We start from the raw sequence: 21,879 nt of genomic DNA, 5'->3' as shown, positions 1-21,879 counted from the left end.
GGTAAGTGACGTCATCAAGACGTGCGAAGACGTATCACTCCGTATCACATTTACCGTTAGGGACTGTTGTGTGTGCATTTTACGCGCTTTTCATTCATTTTAAATACGTTTGGCTGTGTTCGTGCATATTCATACATTAATATTGTCAAGATTGTGTTTTTTTTATTTGATCTTGTTACAGTTAAAGCTAAAACACACTGTGCACAGCCGTTAAGTGGAGCAAATGTGCCATTGAAACCCATTCAAACTGCACTTTTTGATCTCACTTCCATCAAAGTATAATACATGTATTTTATTATATCAGGGTCATTGTGTATGGGGTTTGATACGTTCCATAATAATAAATAAATAAAATAAATCTAAAAACATAGTTGCATCATGACAAAAACCTGGCATTGAAATGCTTAAGATCTTTAAACATGTATTAGTATTTGATATCAATAATTAGGTCAGATGTAGGTGAAAGACATGAGTTTGGTGAAAGCCACTCGCGAGCACACAAATTCAGTTCAGAGTGAGAACTCCTGTCTGTGTGTACTATTAAATCCGGAACCATGCGTCGGTGCCTAATGTTCCTCCTTAAACGGTTTTCGGAGTTATTTTGTTGACGGACTTTTGGCTGTAGCCGGTGGCTAATGTGCTCTTCAGTTCACAGCGTGAATTGAAGTTCCAGTTTTAAATATGAAATATTAAAATATTAAATGTGATATTTCAAGAGCCAATACAGTCATTGAAGACATGGCTTCGCGGAGCTTCAGTGCTCGTGTCCTCAGCCGGAGTTCGGGGTTCGTGACGATGTACAGGGTGAGCGATAATGTCGGTGTCATTGAACGCATCATACACATGGCAGGGTCACACAGGTAAACTCTTGAGGAAACGTCAAAAACGAATCTCCTCATTTTATCACAGACCCTAATCCCCGAATTAATAGTTAGCTATATCTGTCATTCTGTGTGTAATGTGACAACTATCTTTTAAACATTGACCTTCCCGGTTATTATGACTATACGTTCATTTGGATTGCAGGGTTTAAAAAATGTAAGTCTTTCCTCTGAATTAATTAATTCTTACTTTTTGATTATTGGGTTTAGGCTGAATTATTAGTCATTTTCAAATTGAAATTTTAATTTAACAAATCATCAATGATGCAGTTTTTTTCCCACTGTTTTCACTGCCATATTTTTTACCCAAGTCGTTCAAGCCCTAGTTTTTCTGTCTTCAGGGTATGAGTGCAGCTGCTCAGCCAGTGCCACAGGCCACGGCAGACTTTTTAAAAGGAGAACCTCACAAGAAACACCCAGGTGTGACCAACCTGAAATGTCTGCGTCTACCTCAGGAGCTTCAGGTGGCTGCGCAGACGATCATTAAGAGTACGTTTACTCGTAATTGTGTCCAAATATTTGTGCAGCATCACTGCTCCTGAAATGAAACTGTCAAAAATAATTAATTTGCGACTTCTCCACACCTGTAGGCGCTGAAGTGACTCGGCTGCCCGAACGCTCTCAAACGCTCATCAACCTCCTGTGGAGCAGAAGACGAGCAGTGGAGGATGTGGCTCTGAGAAAGAGAGCCGTGAGTCTGGAGAAAGAACTGTGGGATAAAGCGATGGAGAAGAGCACCGGAGGTGAATATAAACCCAAAAGTGAACAATGGATGCACAGCTATATCAACTGCGGGCTAAGTATGTCACAGAGCAGCTGGAGAGAGACCGGCTTTCTGTATCAGAAACAAGTGCAGCAGCAGAAGTATTGCAAAAGAACAACTGTTGGTCTACACAGTTGGTCTTTTGCTTTAATATGTTCTTTCTGGTGCTATTTTTGATACAAATGGGGCTCCATAGTTTAGATCCACAATATATTAATCATACTGAAAAATTCAAACCTAGTCGGCCTCTGGTCTGGACTCTGGTCAAATAATCAAAACCAAATATGATGAAGCAGCATTTATCTGTTTTGCTCCAAATGTGAATTTCTGCAAATTCTTCTAATAAACATATGATTGAGCTTTTTAAAACACTTTACATTTTAATCTGTACTCATTTTTATTGAAATAGTTTTTTGTTTTTGTTTTTTTTGTGATATTCCCTTTTTTATGGAACACATACCAAGTATGAAATGTACTATACAAATAAAGCTACCTCCTTTTATATCGCACCACAGATATAGATGAGGAGGCACTGGACGACCGCATCAGGAGGAAAGTCTTCTCAAAGCTCAAAAGCACAACCTATCACTGGAGTCCTATGAAGTAACACACACTTTATCTGCACTTTCAATTATTATGAATATACTGCTCTTGTTGAAATCGACTACATTGGAGGAATATCATCCCAAACACAATTTACCAACACTAGTGTACTATATGTCTGATATGTCTGCAAATTCTGATTAAAACATTTCAAAAACTTCTTTTATGGTACATTGGACACTAATGTCGTAGTGTAGTAACATAAATGTTTAAGCCTGTGTGAGTCCGTGTTTATTATAACTCTCTCTCTGTCTGCGTTTCAGGTATGATGGAGATTTCGGTGTCGTGTACATGGCGGCTCGTCTGGCTGGAGGCTATGCAGCAGTCATGAGGGCTCTAAATGAGGTTGGATCTCAGGCCCTCAATTCAGCTTCTTCATGGAAAAACTATAAATATATACGTGTGTGAGTGTATTGAAATGTAAATACAATAGTGTGTTGAATTCCTATTATTATTATTTCCCCTATCATTGCAGATAAAGAAGAGAGATCCCTCTTTTGCTCCTCAGTCGCTTCTGGATTTTGGTTCGGGGCTTGGAACAGTTGTTTGGTTGGTGCACAACACAAAGAGAGTTTTCATGTAAAAGTGCGGGTGTATATTTTAACGCAGTAGTTCTTTCTTTGTCCTGCAGGGCGTCACACTCGCACTGGGCCGCCTCTTTGAAGGAGATGATCTGTGTGGACAGCTCCGGAGCGATGAACGTTCTAGCTGAACGACTTCTCAATGGTCCGCGTGCATTTTTGACTGGATTTCATTTCGAGTTTGATTGCTGACGCACAGGCAGATTCATCAGATCATGTGAGCTTATGGTTTTACTGGGTTTTTTTCTGCTTTGTTGAACAGGTGATGATGAAAAGGCTCAACCTCACATCAAACAAGTTTATTTCAGACAGTTCCTCCCGGTCTCTCCTAAGGTAAGACACCTTTTTTTAATATATTTCACTAGCATAATCTAGCTGTGTCGCAGCTACTCTACCATTCAAAAGTTATGAGGTCACCTACACAATTTATTTGTATTTTCCATTAAAAGTCACATTTTCATTCATCAAAAGAGTTGCAAAATGAATAGAAAATATAGTCAAGACATTGAAAAGATTAGAAATAATGTATTTTATTCAAAATGTTGCCCTTCAAACTTTGCTTTGGTCAAAGAACCAGCAAAACTGTTTTCAGCTGTGCTAACATCATTGGACAAGGGTTTTCAAGTGTTTTCTAATCATCCAATATCCTTCTAACACGATTAGCAAACACAATGTACCATTAGAACAGTGGAAATAGGCCTCTATACACCTATGTACATATTCCATTAAAAACCAGACGTTTGCAGCTAGAATAGTCGGTTACCACATTAACCATGTATAGAGTGTATTTCTGATTCATTTCATGTTATATATGTTATATATATGTTGTCGAAATGTGTCTTTGCGTGCCAGAGGCAGAGCTTTTTTTAGTAAACCTTTTTTACAACAACATAAGAACGGGTTTGGTGAAGCCTGAATAATTGTAAACCAAATGCAAGTGCAAAAAAAAAAGAATAAATAAATAATGAATTATATCACAATGGAGTGAGAAGAAGTAAACGTTGGTGTTCTTTTTGCTTTCAGGTGCAGTTTGATCTGGTGGTGGCAGCTTTCACGCTGTCAGAGCTCCGCGGTGTGAAGGAGCGAGAGGAGGCCGTGTTTACTCTGTGGAGGAAAACCAGCTCGTATCTGGTTGGTTAAATAATGATTTCAAAAACTGTTTACATGGTGTGAACAAATATTGATTAGAGACATTTTGTGTCGGTTGTCTTTTATAATTATGTTGTTTTGATCATAGGTGCTGGTAGAAAATGGGACCAAAGACGGATATCAGGTTCTCATGGAAGCCAGAGACACTTTATTACAGGTATTATTCAGTAGATTAAATATCACCGTCTGGTGGTCACACGGGAAGCAAACGGATAAATGATACACTATATCTCTGTCTCCAGAAACAAGAGAAGATAGTCCACGACTCCAGGCCAGCATCAGTCTTTGCGCCGGTACGTTTATTAAATCACAGCTGGTTTAAAAAAAACGTCAATTTCCTAGAAATGTCACTGTTTGTCTTTTTCTCCGGTCTTTGGCATCTCCAGTGTCCCCATGAGCTGACGTGTCCCAAACTCTCCCAAAAGCTGGTCGTCCCTTGCAACTTCGAGCAGCTCTACCACCCTCTGCCTCTGCCTGTGGTAAGACTTAAGCTCTGGATTGAAACCCACGCTTCCAGAAAATATTCACATTTAAGAAGCTGAAAAATCAGGAAAGCTTGTTTTAATTATTTTTAAAAAAGCACTTGTGCATTTTCAAAAAGAATCAGTGGATAGTTGATACTGTAAAGCACCAGTAGGTGGAGCTGTTTTCTTGACTCAGACATATCATTACATATTTACTTTGCACAATTAGTTACAGGAGACGGAAACTATGAACTGATGCCACAAAGACAAAGTGAGTACATTTCCTTTTTTTTTATGTATTTCCCACAGCACAAGGAGCGTCAGACGGAGAAGTTCAGCTACCTGATCCTGACGCGTAACGGGTCAACGGTGGAGGAGGAGAAGGGAGAGGTGGACTGGGCCAGGCTGATAGCGCCGGTGTTGCGCAGGACCAGACATGTCCACTGTCACATGTGCTGCCCCGATGGACAATTTAAACACATGGTGGTGACGGCGCGAAATCACAGCAGGTAAATACATCTCCAGCGTCGTATAAACCAGCAACTTTAAAATCGCAGCCTTTAAATGTAACAGGGGGAGACGCCACTGTTTACAAAAAGAACTGATTTCTAACATTAGTAAACACTCCTGTGAAGAGTGAATGCCCTGATTCAGAGCTCTGATGAGCAGCACATCTGATCCTGCAAAACAACTGCAAAACTGAATTTTATCAATGATTTAAGGGGCTTTCATGTTCTTCGACGTTGACGTTTCATCCTCTCTCTCATCAGAGACGTGTATCGCTGCGCTCGGAGCAGCGACTGGGGAGATCAAGTGCCGGTCATTGAGCAAGTCGAGGACGATATCCAGAGTGACTCGGAGTGATGACTCACTCCTGATGAGTAACATTTATGCTGAAGAACTTTGTGGAATACACCCTAAAACTGAGATGAGACTTGTCCTTGACACTCATCCGCGGTTCTGCAAACAGGACATCTGAATTTCCTGATGGGAGCTGCTGGAAAACTGAGTCACTGAACAGCTATTGTGTGCTTATGATTGCATCAATAAAACACAGTTCTGTCTTTTTATATTATACCCAGATTACTGTGCATCGCCTTTAACAAACAGAAGTCTTAGTTATAAAGGTGTATTTTATAACACATGATCTGAACTTGGAACTTGATGTTAATTTAAACTCCCATAATAGAAGGAGCAATATTCTATACTAAAGTTCACTGAAGTCTGGATAAATACAGAATATTGAAACAATCGACCAATTTTAATTCAGTTTTATTGATATGTTGATTTTTTGATTCTGCTTCCGTTTGATCTTAGGGAACAGAAACATTATTTGTCTGCTGCGTCCTTTATCTCAAAATGGACCTGAAAAAAAACGTTCAGACCTGACTGAGGGAGTGTTTGTGTGTAGACGGCAGCAGAGCAGGAGCGTTGATTTCATCAAACTTAAAAACAACCTGTTTTTTTGAGCAGCACAATTCCACTGATGGGACATATATCCAGAGAAATATGGAGGATCAGACCTGACGAATCAATAAATAAAGGAATAAATAAATACAGTAATAAATAAATGCATAATAAATACTTAACATATATTTCAAAATTTCTGTTCACCTACATTTATTTATTTATTACTGTATTTATTTATTTATTGATTTGTCAGGTCAGGTCCTCCATAGAGAAAGTGTAGAAGAACAGCCAATGGGAGTGCCCGCCCTCTCTCTCAAGGTCATAGTCCCCAATGACGAATATTAACATATTTAAATATGAACTCTGTAAACTTAGCCAGGAAGTGTTGCATAATTGTAATTCATCATTTTATTTCCATTTTGACACTTCGCTGCAGTGAAGGCGCAGATTAAACCGTGTATTTGTCATTTGCCAAAGGAAAGGCAGGAAAGAGAAAATGTCCTGTTCAAACATTGTGTCCAGTCCAAATCAAAAGTGTACTTTATAAATAATCTATGAAATCTTACGAGTTGACAATTTTTTATTAATATGATGACGGTATGAAAACATAGTTACAGAAATAATTTAACGGGGCCACCGAATAGAAAGTCAAGTTTTCACAATCTCAGTCAGTGCCGAGGTCAGGTCTGGGTACTTGTACTGAAATCCGACCTCTAAAGTCTTCTTGGGTACGACCTTCTGTCCCTGCGTGAGGACGACCGCCCTCTCTGAGCCCATCAATGCGTTCATTACAAAGCCTGGCACGGGCAGAACGGTGGGCCGCCCCAGAATCCGTCCCAGCTCTTTGGTGAACTCGTAGTTGGTGTTGAGCGCGGGTGCGACGCCGTTAAGCACTTGCGGTGAGGCAGGGGCAGAGTCGGTCGAGGGCTCCAGGGCGTGAGCGATGATTCCTGCCAGGTCAGAGACGTGGATCCAAGGGAAAGGCTGACTTCCTGACCCCAGCGTGCCCCCGAGGCCGAGCCAGAAGGGCAGCAACATTTGCTTCATGGCACCGCCGTCACGGCCCAGCACTGCCCCTGGTGGAGGGAGGAAGAAGAGCAGGAACGTGAGAAGTGATATTGCTGATTGGTTGTTCTGTCCTCTAAAATGTCATTAGATACTTAGGATTGAGGGTTTTATCAAAGGTTGACTTTTGATTCTTGATCATAAATTCTGTAGGAACTGGTCTGAACAGATATCTGTTCCTGATACTGTTATGAGTCTGTTCCTTGTTGTTGAGCTCCGAAGTCATTCTTAGACCCCTACTTTTAGAATCTGGAAAAGTTATTGGTTCTAGTTCTCCTTGAGTGAAACGTGCAGTTTCTAAATACCAGGCCTGATGATGACTTGTCTGGTGGTTTTTGCCACATTCTCGGGCAAAAGCGCAGACGCCTCCCACTCCTTGACAAGTTTGGAGAGCAGATCGAACGGTGTCCATTCACTGTCTTCGGTGTACTCGGCTGTCGGACTGGGTTTGTAACAAGCTGTGGACATTAAGGCACAAAAAAAACATCGGTTAATGTTGTTTGACAACCTGCCACTAGCTGGTGAGAAGTTAAATGTTTGTCATGAGGCGGAGACGAACCTACACCTGACACCAGCACCCACGAGTGCGGAGGACTGTGAGAAGCAGCGATGGCTTGAGCCAGAGCTTTAGTTGTGTCAATGCGACTGGAGAACAAATCTTTTTTATAGCCTTCATTCCACCTGAAACCACAAATAAAAACAGGTTGAGGTTGTGATCCAGCAACAGTATGTTAAAAGAGCCTGAAAAACACATAACACATTTGCTGCTCACCATCGCAGAGGGTTCATGAGATTCTCTCCTGCCAAGTTGACGGCGCCCTCACATGGTGGGAGGCCACTAGACTCCAACTCACCCTGCAGGAGCACAAACAGCAGAAAAGCAGCAGTAGAACATGGTTGCAAAGGGATCTGACTGTTAAAAAATAATGTGTAATCAATATTTGGGAATCAACGTCATGGCAACCACAATGACTGCAGGTGAAGAGGAGGTGTAGAATGAATCCGGGGCATCCACCTGTTCCTTTACTATTACTGTGAATTAAACAAAGATCGTACCCATGTTATTTTCCCTGGACCAGGTTGGCGAGATATCACTGTGATCTCATGACCTTTGCTCCTGAGCAAGCGAGTCAGCTCTTGGCCCACAAAGCCTGATCCTCCTCCTACCAGAAAGACAACATATTGAAACTCATCGACAAACACAGAGATGTGAAAAATAATCTGCAAACTATTTTGATGACTGATAAAACTGTAAAAAAAAAAATAATAATAATAAAATAAAAATGTTGTAATATGCTGCATATTACAAAATAACACTTTCAAGAACATTATTTTGAATATGAGAATAATCACTAGATGCAGCCCTAATACATGATAACCTTCTAATTAATTACGAGATACAGATTTGGTAAATACAAAACTACTGCAGTTCTACTTGAACAGTAAATCATCAAACTTTATGACAGTTGTTATGGTAGAATCAGGTTGATGTTAAAGGTTGTAGTCACGTGATTATGTGATTCATCCACAGATTCATCCCACTTAACTTTTATCTTTTTTTTTAAGTCTTAATTTCTTTAGTTTGACATTAGTTTAATATGTCTACTCAGCATATGCCATGTTTTACTGTTCAAAAAAAATAAACAAATAGAAAATGATGATGGTGCTGCGCACGCGCACTGCCCATGCTAACAAAAACTTATCCAACACCAAACTGCAGCAATCTCAGCTTCGTGGGTGAATTAAACCTTAACATGACAGTTTTTTCGGGTTTAGTTGACACTATTTTTCTTCCGTTATATGTAGAAGAACAGGTTGTACACATGATAAATCACAAGCACTCGAATTAAATGATGCGTTTAAACATGCTATGCTGACAGTAGCTAACTGCTAGCTGGTAGTGTTATGTCACATTGACCTTTCCCATAAAAGAAAATAGAAGAAAATACACATACCTATTAAGACTCTCATGGTCACACAGTTCCAGTGAGGTAACGTGGAAACACTGACGGTGCGAGCCACGATTTACATGGTCACTTCAAGGCATGGATGTACAATATGAACTGGATAGAGCACCGCCCCCTCTGCCTTGAAGACAATTTTTACATGGTGGCCACTGTGGGTACTGCAACAGAAAACCCCATGGAGCCCAAAAGCAATTTTCCAATTGACCGCAATAGTAAACGAGACACCTGTAAAAGTGTCCACAGGACACCTCGAGACATGGACACGGGCTTTTAAAGACCTTTATATGGCAGTGACACTACTGCGCATGCTCTATGGGCCCCATAACCCTTCTTCCGTCTGCCGTATTTGCTTCATGTAATAAATACATAATTTAATAGTGAATATTTTTGGTTTGTGGGCAAAACAAGATGTTGTTCATCCTCACTTCCGGTTGTGCTGAACACTGATCAACATTTTTTTTTCAGATTTTTCAGCTTCTTTAATGTGAATATTGTCTGGCTTCTTTCTGTACAAACAATTTTATTTAAGTACTTTCAATTGCAGTTGTTTATGATGATATATAAATGTATATTATATATGTATATATATATATAATAATTATTGTATTGTTTTCTACTGCCTTATTTGCTCCATGTAACAAATAAATTATTTAATAGTCATCCTCACTTCCGGTTTTACAAAACACTGATCAACATTTTTATTTTTAAGTACTCGATTAATCGCGAAATTTGTCAATTATGATTACATTCAACAATCATTAGTTAGCCCCAGTTCAGTGACAAAAATATATATTATTATTTGCTAATAAAATGTATTTTAAATATATAAGTATAATAATAAATTCAAATAGATTTTCGATTTATATTTTATCAGCACATACACAGAAATTTGATTTAAAACATTATTATTATTATTATTATTATTATTTAAAGCGTTGGGTATTTTATTGCGCAGTAGACCCGGAAGCTTCTGTTGGTTTTGTGACGTAGGACGTGGACACGTGGTTTTGATGAAGACATAAATTGCGCCGCAGCCTCATTAACAGTCTCTCTCGCTTCCTTGTTGTGGTGATGCGGGTTTGTCCGCTCGTGTCTCCCGTGGCAGAGTCACAGACATCAGGAAAAGAAACACCGGCGACATCCACGGGCGACACGGTGCTCATCATCAGGTTAGTGCTTCTACGCTATTAACGTCTGTGCGTCCGTTCACATACATACATACCTTTTTGTGGCCGTTTGTTGTGGTTCCTTCCGCGCGGGTCTCCATTGTTCGACCGCGTGGTTCTTCACTAATAACGAGGCACTAACTAGTAACTAGTAAGGCTGCAGCTGAGTGAACCATGCTGACCAAATTAACTTTGTATTAACATTCAATTGTGTTTTTCATTTTAAATGGTGTGAAATAAAATTTAATTTTGTTTTATAAGTAGAATTTTTTTTGAAATCCAAGATTCCACCTTTTTTGCTTCTTAAACAATATATTAAATGAAACCGTACCCTTTGTTACAAGTATGTTTTTTTTAAGGAAATATAACAGTTTATTCTAGTATTAGCATTAGTTGACCCAGTTAGTTGTAGTGGCCTGTACCACGTGGTGCAAGCCAAGAAATGCGCTGAATTATCTGTACCATGTATAAGCTAAAGCACATTTTATTACAGAAATAAGTCCTGGTAGTGAAATATTAACACTTTTTCATAAGTAATTACTTGGTGAATTGGCCTTTTCTTCACAAAATACTAAATTGTTTTTTTTATTTTACTTTTTTCGGTCAAAACTGCAATTGTACGAGATTTTAATCTGTATTTCAGTTCCTGACTGACAAAGCAGTCATTAATTTTATGTGTAAAACCTGTGCTGTTCACATACAGGCAAAATTTGCAAAAGCAACCACATTTCTATATACGTGATGCCACTTCTGTAGAGTCAAACCTTAATGATGAGTTGCATGTGAGTCCGTGTTTCACCTGAAGCTGATGATTATTCCTTCACTGCGCTGATTGGTTTGACTACACAGACGTTGGAGAACTGTTGACCGCATTACAATGTGAAATTGACCCCGTTATTTCTTCTGCTTTATCAGTGCTCGGCCTGGAGGCGTCAAAAAATGAGGTCAGTACCCATTTTGGATATATACAATTGCATAGTTTACATGTCTTTTGGCAACATGCATGTTTATCAGGTCCATGTTGATGACGTTGATGCTTTATGAACAGATGATTTGTAACTGTATCGCATGCAGTCTTTTTAAATACTGAAATAAAATGGTATCTTTTCCTTGTTCACAGGTAACGGGAATGTTGACTTAAATAACCGCTGCTGCTTTGCCACTTTATGGAAAATGAGAAGTATTTCTTCCTGTAAACATGTTTTGTTGCATGCGTGTATATTTAAATTAACTGTAACGAATACATGGGCAATCCCATTAATAGTGCTTTTCTTAATGCGTTAGTTGGTTCAAACACATTTCTAAGTGTAAAATGTCCCCAGATTGATCATGAAGTTTTCTTAAATTGCACTTGAATATGTGACTGTATTATTCAGACAAACTGAAATCTAAATGTATTGATGTGCAGCTCAAATGTGGAGTGGTAAACTGTCAGGTTGGTTTTGACGTACTGTGCTCAATTAAAAATAACTTAAAAAATTAAAGTTGTCCTTTTTTATTGAACAGTTTTAATCTAGTGCGACTGCAAATGTTGAACAAAATAAGCCGACTTATGTGGTCAGCTGTATGAAGCGTGTTTACATTATGTAATAAATGCTAGTAGCAACACTGACCAAGTTGTATAAATACGCTTTAGTGAATAACTTGAATGTACAGTGTGACATGAGATTTCATGCAGCCATTTCAACATATGCCACCCAAGCATGGGTCAAAGTTTTTGTGTTGAAATCCAGCTCCACACTTCTCAAATAGAAACTGAATCACCAAAAAGATGGGACTCTTGTATTGACACGAACTGGATAAACTCGTCTTTGGCCTGAATTTAGAATGGACACAATTTTGAGCTGTAGTATTTCTGCTAGCATGCCTTATTTAGCACTGGTTCTGAGCAGTAGTACATGATATAAATTGTGTGTATATACAAAACTAGAAAAGCACTCAGCTTGCAGAGGCACCGACCTTGAGTGTTGTAACCAGTGATGGCATCTACGGATCGCACCCCAAATGTAATCACTCGTTCCTGGTCCCGTTGCGGATATCAGTCTGTGACTTTTCGAGCTATGTTGCTTGCAAACAGTCCGGCGGGAACATATACCTCCTTGGCGGAGGTCGATTAAAAGGCAGAACGGCACAAAACTACATTAGTTTTAAGTCTATGAAACATCCAAATTCTTTTTGCAGTTAAGCAATTTTCTTCAGTGCATTTGCATTAAGTAGCTCATTATATGCTGTAATTATTTCTGATAACAGCCACAAAATGCAATATAAAAAACATATTTACATTCCTCATACATATCAAATATATACAAAACAGTTTCTTGTGCCGTCATCTTCCAGTCAAACGTAAACATTCCATCTACAAATCGAAATATTTTTGTTTTTTTTAACCCACAGAGGTGGCTTTAAACGAAACCCACACGCATGCGTTTCAGTCTCGTATACAGTTTTGTCCAGATCGAGACGCTGAGCTGGTTGCTTGGTCGCTGATATCTAAGGTGTCTTTACCCAGGACGCGACTCTTTTTGTTCCCTCCCTGGTCTGACGTTATGCCCTCGAAGAGCTTGGCCATGAAGGCCAGGCCGTTCTTCTTGATGTAGGACTTCCCCGCGAAGGTGTAGAGCACAGGGTTGGCGCAGCTGCTGATGAAGGCCAAAGCTGAGGTGACGGCACGGCTGGACTTGGCGATGTGATCCAATCTGTGGATGAACAGTTCAGAGATGCTGTCAGTAGAATTCTTTAGCTGTATGGTTCTCAAACTGTGTTACGTATACCACCAGTAGTACACACGCTTCCTCTGGTGGTACTTGGAGGATATATTGTTCTACTAGGGTATGTTGTTCGGAGTGGAGCTAAGGAATTGTGACCAGAATAGACATTGATCGGTTTGCCTATGAAAATTTAATACACTTATAAAGGCTCCCATAGACTCAACAAAACTACAGGACTCTGCAGAGTGATGTCAACTTGTGAGCATTTGCATTTTGTACCACTGTAAAAAAGAATATTGGATTTCTGGACAGAATTGTAATATGGCAAATGGAATCCTGTGAAATTGATTTTTTTATTGAGTGAACTGTTTTATTACTTACATTTCTCTGGTTGGTGAATCATCTGGGTACAATTCAGCAGCAACCTTAGACGAAACAAAACCAAAAAAAATCATGTCACTGATGTAAAGGTTAAAGGTATATTATGTAATAAATCTAAAGCAACTGGCCATAAAATCCTCCTAATATGTCACAGAGACTCAGGAATAATGTTCATATAACAAACTGAACTCACCAACAACAACAGTACAGACAAAATATTTGCATTAAAAAAAATATTTTGCAGACTGCAAATCATGCTGAGGGTTGCCAGTTACGTCAGAAAACGAAACATAAAAGACCTCGGTATTTTGAATTTGAATGTAGTAACCATTTTTGGCCACATTCTTACATATGGCACCTTTAAGTACAGTTTATGTCACAATTAATACCACACTGTCACACACCTGTATCATGTTAATGACGTGGTACGGAAGCCAGAAAAGGCCAAACATCACCACGATGGCCAGGATGAGTTTCTCGCTGCGGATCCTTCGCTTGAACTTGGTCTGCCTCAGGCGTCGCAGGATGAGAACATAGCAGATGATGATGATTGCATAAGGGAGAATGAACCCCGCCACTGTCTCCAGGGCGTACTGAAAACGTACCTGCACACCAGAGGAGAAAACAAAAAAAAACGTTCTGCACATGAATGGATGTGTCAAAACAAGGCAGAACAAGGTGAGATTAGTGCTGAAACTACATTGTACGTAAAAACAAGGGATTCTATTTCAAATGTTAAAAAAATAGAGGTTCACCACTTGTAATACACCACTTATTTTTCTCTTTTGTTGAGAATAAAAGCCATTTTCGTTCAGCGAGTCCACACTATGTGGACCAAAGTATTTGGACAACTGACCAACACAGACTGTAATGACATATTCAAACTCGCACGACCAAATCACGTGAACACTGCATTTAAAATATGGATTTCTATGGATTTAAACTGTTTTCTGGAAATGTTGTGGCTAGCGCTGAGCATGTTAGCGCTAACACATGACGACTGAAAAATACGCGCGTGACGTCATATTTATGAGCCGCGCCACCGGAGTCCAGGCAGCGTTTACCAGTTAGCTCCGTTAGCTCCTTTAGTGCCGTTAGCGCACTCTGTTTATTAAACGAAAAGAGCAGCGCTACAAATAACTAGTGTACCTGTGTACTGCGTGCCTGTGTTTATAAAGTTTAGCGTTACTTTAGAGACTAATTTTAACAATCAGGAGTCACGTAAACATGACGTCACGCGTGTCTTTTTCTGGTCAGTTGTCCTGGAAGCATGTCATGAGCTAACGTGCGTTAACGTTGACGCTGTTAGCACGTTAATGTGCCAAGCACAACCTTTGGCTAATGAAAGTACACTACTCAACAAGATATATGATAGTCTCATTGTTTTCAGATACTCTAATGCATGAGTGTCACATATTATATCTTTAAAAATAATAATTTTTGTTCGCTGTCACTTTACTTACATGTCGAGCACGGGTGTGATTGGGTGCACACACCAGTCTCGTTTTATTCCGTTCATCCTTGTCGAGCCTCACATCCCGAAACACCAAAGAGGGGATCGCGATGAGCATCACCAGCACCCACATGACAACAATCACCCTCCGGGCAATCTTCTTACTGGCGATGAGGGACACTTTTCTGGGGAACACCACAGCCACAAGCCTGTGCACGCTCATCAGCGTGATGAGAAAGATGGACGCGTACATGTTGGAGTTACACAGGTAGAACATCCCTTTACACATGGCCGTACCAAAGACCCACGTCTGCTTTGCCAGGTAGACGACGAAGAAGATGGTGAGGAACATGAGGAAGCCGTCGGCAAATGCCAGGTTGAGGATGAGGATGGCGGTGACCGAGCGTCGTCGGATGCGCGCCAAGATGCTCCAGACGATGAAGAAGTTTCCAGGGACACCGAGGAGGAAGACCAGGCCCAGGATGAGGGCACCAAAGGTTGTGGAGAAGTCATTGCTCACAACGCTGTCGCTCTCCGGGTTCGAGTCACCGACAGTGGGAGGGAAATTTGGACCACTGAGGTTTTTCATATTAGAAGTAATTTGGATGCTGAAGATGAGAGACACAGTTAGAACCTACTACAGGAAAGTACACGGCCAGCAGGTCCATGTGGGCCCCATATACCTGTTTGTAAAGTTTGGGGTCACTTCGAAATATCCTTACTTTTGAAGGAAAAGCACTTTTTTTGAATGAATATAACATTAAATTAATCATAAATACACTCTATACATTGTTAATGTAAACGACTATTCGAGCTGCAAATGTCTGGTTTTTAATGGAATATGTACATAGGTGTATAGAGGCCTATTTCCAGTGTTCTAATGGTATATTGTGTTTGCTAATGGCTTTAGAAGACTATTGAATGATTAGAAAACCCTTGTGCAATTATGTTAGCACAGCTGAAAACAGTTTTGCTGGTTCTTTGACGAAAGCAAAGTTTGAAGGGCAAAATTATTATTTTGAATAAAAATCATTATTATTCCTAATCTTAAATCTATTTAGATTAGATTAGATTAGAAGTCCTGTGATGGACCTGCGACCTGTCCAGGGTGTGTCCCGCCTTTCACCCTATGTCAGTTTGTTAGTTTCCTTGGTAAAACTTTAAATGTAGATTAGATTAGATTAGAAGTCCTGTGATGGACTGGTGACCTGTCCAGGTTTTACCCCACCTATCGCCCTATGTCAGCTGGGATTGGCTCCATGACCCTCATGTGGAGAATAAAGCGGTAGAAGGAGAGTGAGAGTGAGAGAGATTAGATTAAATTATATTAGATTAGGTTACTACATAATTTCAGAGGGAAATTTATGAAAGCTTTTAATTATCAATTCATCAAGTCGTCTTCTGGATGAACCAATGATTTGTAGGACATTTAATTAATAATATCAATTACATAATTATTGCCCATTCAAATCGAAGACTACAAAATAATTAATCTCATACTAAATTTGATAATGGAAACTCTGATGGATGTTGAAAATTAGCTCTTGTCATCATTTCACATTTATGATTATGTACAGCAATGATGACGATACAAGTGCACACATCAAGTTAATCAGCATTAATAAGAAAGGTTAACTTGTAAAGGTTCATTAACAGCTTATGTGTGGATTTTAGATCCTGAAGATACATTTTCTTAACAGTAGAAGAGGAAACACCAATGAATTTCAGGCAGATTTAATCAAAATCAACCATTTCTATACATTGTGGCGTATTATCTCTTCATAAATGATGCCGTTTCGACAGTGATTCGGTGAAAGAAAGTGAACATTCAGAGGAGAAATATGAAATCTCTGACACTACACCAGTGTATCATTAAAATCAGTAACCATCTGAGGGTTTGATTGTCAGATTTATGAGCAATGATGCATCAGTGATTAAAACCAACACAACATTTGTTCACTCATCGTGCACTAGTGATTTACAAACCCGGAGGATGCCAACCATCCTGACGCAGCCTCCAAAATATTCACATCAGAGCCCGTAGCTAACAGTGCCACTCAAAACACAGAGGCAGCGCCGCAGCGTGCTAAAACATGTCAAACATCAGCAGCCCTGCACGCGCTTCAACACAGTCTGTCTTTAAATGCTCTGATTTAGTCTTCCTTCTTGTGTTATGTTCTTCAGATAAAGCCGAGGCTGCAGAAGGTCAAACTTTATATCATGTGTGTATGTGTGTGTTTTTCCACACGCTCGAAATGTAAAAGCAACGCTGCAGAGAAAAAGACCATCATCATCATCACTTAAGTGGAAATCACATCACAAAATGATCTGATCATGGAACGTCAAGCCCTGATTTCCTGTTTAAATTCCAATTTCCTTGCTCTGGTTTCACTGAGGCCAGCTGCTTTTTTTTTTTTTTTTTTTTTTTTTTTTTCTAAAAGCTTTTTATAGGAGAGTAAACACAATCGATCAAAGTCGGGCTTACAAACTTGTGTAAGTAGTACAGCGGAGAGGGGAAAAAATTGACTCTTGACAATTGAGAATAAAGAGTAAACTAGTGTAGCACATCAGACCCAGGGGTTAATATTTGACCTCTCATCCTTACATCCTCCAGTGCTACGAAATACTGTTCTACTGTATGTATATATGTGATCAGAGTGTGTAGAAAATCAAACAAATAACAATAATATAATAAATAAATAATACTTACTGGTGTCACCCTATCTCTCGCTCTATCTTGATCTAATTCCTTTATCTCCGTAATAACAGTGTGAGCTCATGTTGTAATGCTTGATAGTATTTTAAATGTATTACAAAATGACATAAAAAATCTGACTTTATTTTCACTCGCTTGAATGAGCCATTTATCTTTATGTTTTTTACAGTAGGAGAACCCTTTTTGGCTCCAGGTAGAACCTTTATATTTATCCAATTGGAACCCATTTAAAACCATTTATTCAAGGAAAGGGTTTTAAAGGGTTCTCTGGATCAAAATGGTTCTTACTGGAACCATTATTGTTTCCAAGAACCCATGAAAAATCCTTTCTTCGGGAAAGGGTTTTTCAGAAGCAAATGGTTCCAGTTAGAACCTCAGCCCTTGTAGAAGAACCCTTTTGGAACCCGTATTTCTAAGTGTAGCTGAAGGCTCCATACTGTATGTTCTCCAACACACTTGGAAGTGAAGGGTGAGGTGACCTACAGTATATGCAGCTTCATCAATAAATGTTGGTTCTTTTTACGCACTGTACCTTTAAAAACAAACAAAAAACTGAAAAATCTAAGGAATAAACTAAGGAACGTAAATCCATGATGAACTAATACATTTGACGAAAGAGAAAGTGGTTTTAAAATTACTAAAACCACAAGATTTAGTACTTTATCTCGATGCTGAAAAAGTCTAAATCCTCCAGATCCTGCAGGAAATTTAGTAAAGATGGATGAAGGTCTGCTGTCATCATTAAAGTATTAAAGTAACAAGTGACTGGTTTGCAATAAATCTTACATTTGTGAACAATCGCGTCAATAAGCCAAGACAAGACAGTAAACAGAAGAAAAGGCAAATTCAAGTTAAAATATTAAGGTTGAAAGTTGAGGTTTATGTGAGTTTTCCACGACAGACTGACCTTTTCCAGGACGTGGTGTCTCCCCAGTGCTGCCCTGTGCTCTGTCCTCGTCCACTGTCTGTCTCTCACTGGTTTAAAGTCTCTGTTGTCTCAGTCCAAGATAAACTGAATCACATCCTGCTTCCCCGCAGGCTGCAACACGCTGTGGTTAGAAAAAGGGATGCACAGAGGCGTGTCCCCCCCCCCCCACTCACTGTCTCCATGTTCTCTGTACTATAATCACCAAATATGAACTTGTCTCTCAGCGACAAATGTGTGAAGTACATTCAACATAATGCACATTTATATCATTAGATGTTTTTTCCTGAATAAACAAATAAACAGGTCCAGAAATGTCTGACATTAAAGGTGCGTATTTTGTGTGTCCACAGGCGCTTTTCCCTCTCTGTGAGGCAACGGCTGTTGCGTAACGGGGAGGAGGTGATTCAGGCGTGTGCACGAGCGCTGTCATAGATGTGCAATTGAGATGCGGCTCGCAAAAAAACACAGTAAATCTCACACTCACTAGTTTGTACAAGCCTATGGCACTGACAGGAATGCTGGTGCCTGCGGAGAAGTGGAGACATGTGGAAAAGCCCAACGACTCAGTGAATGATTATTATTCTGGGGGGGGGGGGGGGGAAAGACACTGTATGCACTTGTTCTGTGATATTCTGGCTCCTGTTAATTCAATTTCTTACTGTAAATCAGAGGCCTGCAGGTCTCACACGGCCCTCCATTCGATTTCATGTGGCCCACCACCTATGCCGCCTGGCACGACTTGCCTCGGCACGGCACGGCACATTTTTATGTATATGGCGATCCTGGTACCTGTGTCGAGGTTCCAAGCGGGCTGAGCCAATACGGTGCGTGACTATATTGAAATAGAAAACCAACCAAACTGTGCCGTGCCGTGCCGTGCCGTGCCGTGCCGTGCCGGGACCATGTGGCGGAAAAGCTGCATTAATGTCAAATTATAAGGGAACTATTTCTGTTCGGTTTATTTGGAACGATATATCATCATAAACATTTTTTTATTGTGAACTATATAACGTTCCATATCAATGCCGACTTTTATTTTGAAGTTCTGTGAACTGTCTATCATATACAGTATATATACCAACATTTTATTGAAACCATTTTTTCCACTGTATTTATTAATAAATGTTCATTTGGATGGGGATGGAGCATATTAATGCATTGCTGGATACATATGCCGGATTTAGCACAATTCTTATTTCCATCCGTAGTCCCAGACATAAACAAACAGACATAAAAACATGCTTGCTACTTATCCAGATCTTATGTACAACCCAAAATAAGTGTATAAAAACTATCCCATTATTATATACAATATACTGTTGACTATAGGAAATACAATTATTGCCACATGTCTTGGAAGAAGAGAAAGGGTGAGTTTCCTTCTCTTATACCATCAGTCCAGGATTAAGTCTGTTTACTCACCATATGCTGTACAGTATAATTAATGTATGTAATAAAATGTACCAACACTATTGAAGTAAAACCATAAAAGGACAGACTCTGTCCCTCGTGATCAAATAAATGTCTCCATGTGTGATCATTCATTCATGTTTATGGTTACACATAATTACTCATCTTATGTACTTACCATCTTATATACTTGGTGATAAAATAATCGCTCGTTGAATCACTGTCAATCTCTTTGTTTCAAGTGAAGTTATGAGTCATTTCTCGCTGGTCGTGATAATCCGTGTCCTCGGGCTACAGAGGAAGAGGACAAGTCTGTGGAAAGTTACAGTACCACAGTTCCTTCTTTCACCACACGAGGGCAACACGTCCACGAGATCTCTCTCTTTTCTCCTCCTTCTCCTCTCATAAAGTTGAAGTCCAGCAGTTCAGTGTTGCACTCATCCATCACACTGCAGCAGTCCTTTAAACAGTTTACTAGGCCGTCAGTGCTGCTGCAGCTTCACTCACCCTCCTCCCTCTCCGCTGTGAACTTTTCCACTTCGAGAAACGCTCTGATCCTGAACTACTGAGAATTTTGTTTTGTTTTGTTTCTCAGATCAAATATCAAGTTCAATCCCTCACATGACGATTCATTGAAACTCTTGCAGCTCAATCGCGAGTAAAAATCTACAAATGAAAAACCTTTTCACCTGAGAAAATCTAATTATTCAAATTTTAGACTGACTTGTATATTAATACCTAGTATTTCTTGACCCTCCATATAAACCTATAGAGCAACTGCATTCACACCCACAGATGTTTTGAACAGATGTGGAAAGTTATGAATTACATTTACTTACTTTACTGTAATTAAGTAGGTGTTTTGTGTACTTTTACTTTTCAAAGTCATTTTTAAAATGTGTCATTTGTGTATTTGAAGTATTGTACCTCACAGGACAGGCCAGGTGAACGATGATGAGGACAGGTGAATGATGAGGACTGGACACGTGAACGATGAGGACTGGACACGTGAACGATGAGGACAGGACAGGTGAATGATGAGAGCAAGACAGGTGAACGATGATAAGGACAGGTGAATGAAGATGAGGAAAGTTGAACGTTGCGGACAGACAGGTGAACGATGAGGACAGGACAGGTGAACGATGAGGACAGGACAGGTGAACGATGATGAGGACAGGTGAACGATGATGAGGCCAGGACAGGTTAAGATGAGGACAGGTAAACGATGCGGACAGGACAGGATAATGATGAGCACAGGTGAATGATGAGGACAGGTTATTGAATAATGAGGACAGGTGAATAATGAGGACAGGTGATTGATGAGGACAGGTGAATGAATGATGAGGACAGGTGAATTGTTGCTAATTAAAGGCCCTGAGTGAATGAGAAAGTTTAAGCATGTGTGACCTTTTACCCATTTTGACTGATACATGATATGTTTACATATTTTATTTTGTCAGCACATTCATTTGTAAAGGTTTGCCTTTAATTCAAAACAATTCATGTGAGATTTGTGTTCCCTTGTCATTTTTGCACGGCACAAGAAAGAAAGAACCCCAGCCTTGTTAAAATAAGTAACTTAATAACTTTTGCTCTGAGTACATTTTAAGCAAGCTGCTTTTTAAAACTTTTAGACCAGTCATTTTACTGGTACTTTTACTTGAATTGCACATTTCAGTTACTCTTTACACCTAATTTTGAAAACAGTGGATGGAGCCGACCCCACGTTGAAGTGTGAGGAAATGACTTTTCCAAAACAACCACACACGCACACGCACACGCACACACACACACACACACACACACACACACACACACACACACACACACACACACACACACACACACACACAAATACACACACTGTATATCTGCTCCTACACATCTACAGGCTGCGCGAGCCAACTTTCTGTCACCCGTTTTTTTGTTGCCATTTCTGCTGACCTATATCACATAATAGGCTGCAGATGCTGCCATGAGTATATGTTACTTGCGAGGATGACTGGGATGTGAAATGTACAGCAGAAAAAAAAAATACTGATTTAATCAAGATCTCCAAGGTTGTCACCGTTCAAAGGCCTTTCACACACGTGGTGGTAAATTCACTGTCTCATGGAGTTTACCCCCTGAAAAAGAACTGTGAGTTCACATGGAGGTGATGGTGAAGAGCAGATCACCAGATGAGACTCAGGATGGAAGCAGGCTTGTGATGGACGTATTTGGAAGTGAGCCAC

The 21,879-nt window shown here is 39.8% G+C and overlaps 3 protein-coding genes across 3 annotated transcripts; 1 reads left to right on the top strand and 2 right to left on the bottom strand.

The window, feature by feature from the left end:
* Nucleotides 1-738: 738 nt before the first annotated feature.
* mettl17 (methyltransferase like 17) lies at nucleotides 739-5,343 on the top strand (the record flags this gene model as incomplete). The annotated part of the gene is made up of 14 exons (XM_083888926.1): nucleotides 739-804; nucleotides 1,223-1,370; nucleotides 1,472-1,624; nucleotides 2,160-2,247; nucleotides 2,511-2,592; nucleotides 2,723-2,796; nucleotides 2,879-2,973; nucleotides 3,091-3,161; nucleotides 3,852-3,959; nucleotides 4,066-4,134; nucleotides 4,220-4,270; nucleotides 4,364-4,456; nucleotides 4,751-4,950; nucleotides 5,212-5,343. The coding sequence occupies 14 exons, from the start codon at nucleotides 739-741 to the stop codon at nucleotides 5,303-5,305; spliced, it is 1,392 nt and encodes a 463-aa protein (XP_083745052.1). The 3' UTR covers nucleotides 5,306-5,343.
* A 1,084-nt stretch (nucleotides 5,344-6,427) lies between these two features.
* On the bottom strand, nucleotides 6,428-8,997 carry sdr39u1 (short chain dehydrogenase/reductase family 39U, member 1). The gene is made up of 6 exons (XM_083889792.1): nucleotides 8,872-8,997; nucleotides 7,973-8,079; nucleotides 7,689-7,771; nucleotides 7,476-7,597; nucleotides 7,222-7,374; nucleotides 6,428-6,927 (listed from the first exon to the last, which is right to left on the bottom strand). The coding sequence occupies exons 1-6, from the start codon at nucleotides 8,885-8,887 to the stop codon at nucleotides 6,500-6,502; spliced, it is 909 nt and encodes a 302-aa protein (XP_083745918.1). The 5' UTR covers nucleotides 8,888-8,997; the 3' UTR covers nucleotides 6,428-6,499.
* A 3,480-nt stretch (nucleotides 8,998-12,477) lies between these two features.
* ltb4r2b (leukotriene B4 receptor 2b) lies at nucleotides 12,478-15,180 on the bottom strand (the record flags this gene model as incomplete). The annotated part of the gene is made up of 4 exons (XM_083888925.1): nucleotides 12,478-12,745; nucleotides 13,139-13,182; nucleotides 13,543-13,743; nucleotides 14,602-15,180. The coding sequence occupies 4 exons, from the start codon at nucleotides 15,178-15,180 to the stop codon at nucleotides 12,478-12,480; spliced, it is 1,092 nt and encodes a 363-aa protein (XP_083745051.1).
* Between the last annotated feature and the right edge of the window lie 6,699 nt (nucleotides 15,181-21,879).

This window comes from Microchirus variegatus (assembly GCF_963457635.1).
Source record: "Microchirus variegatus genome assembly, chromosome: 5".
In the NCBI taxonomy this organism is placed as follows: Eukaryota; Metazoa; Chordata; class Actinopteri; order Pleuronectiformes; family Soleidae; genus Microchirus; species Microchirus variegatus.
This window is presented reverse-complemented; position numbering and strand designations above follow the sequence as displayed.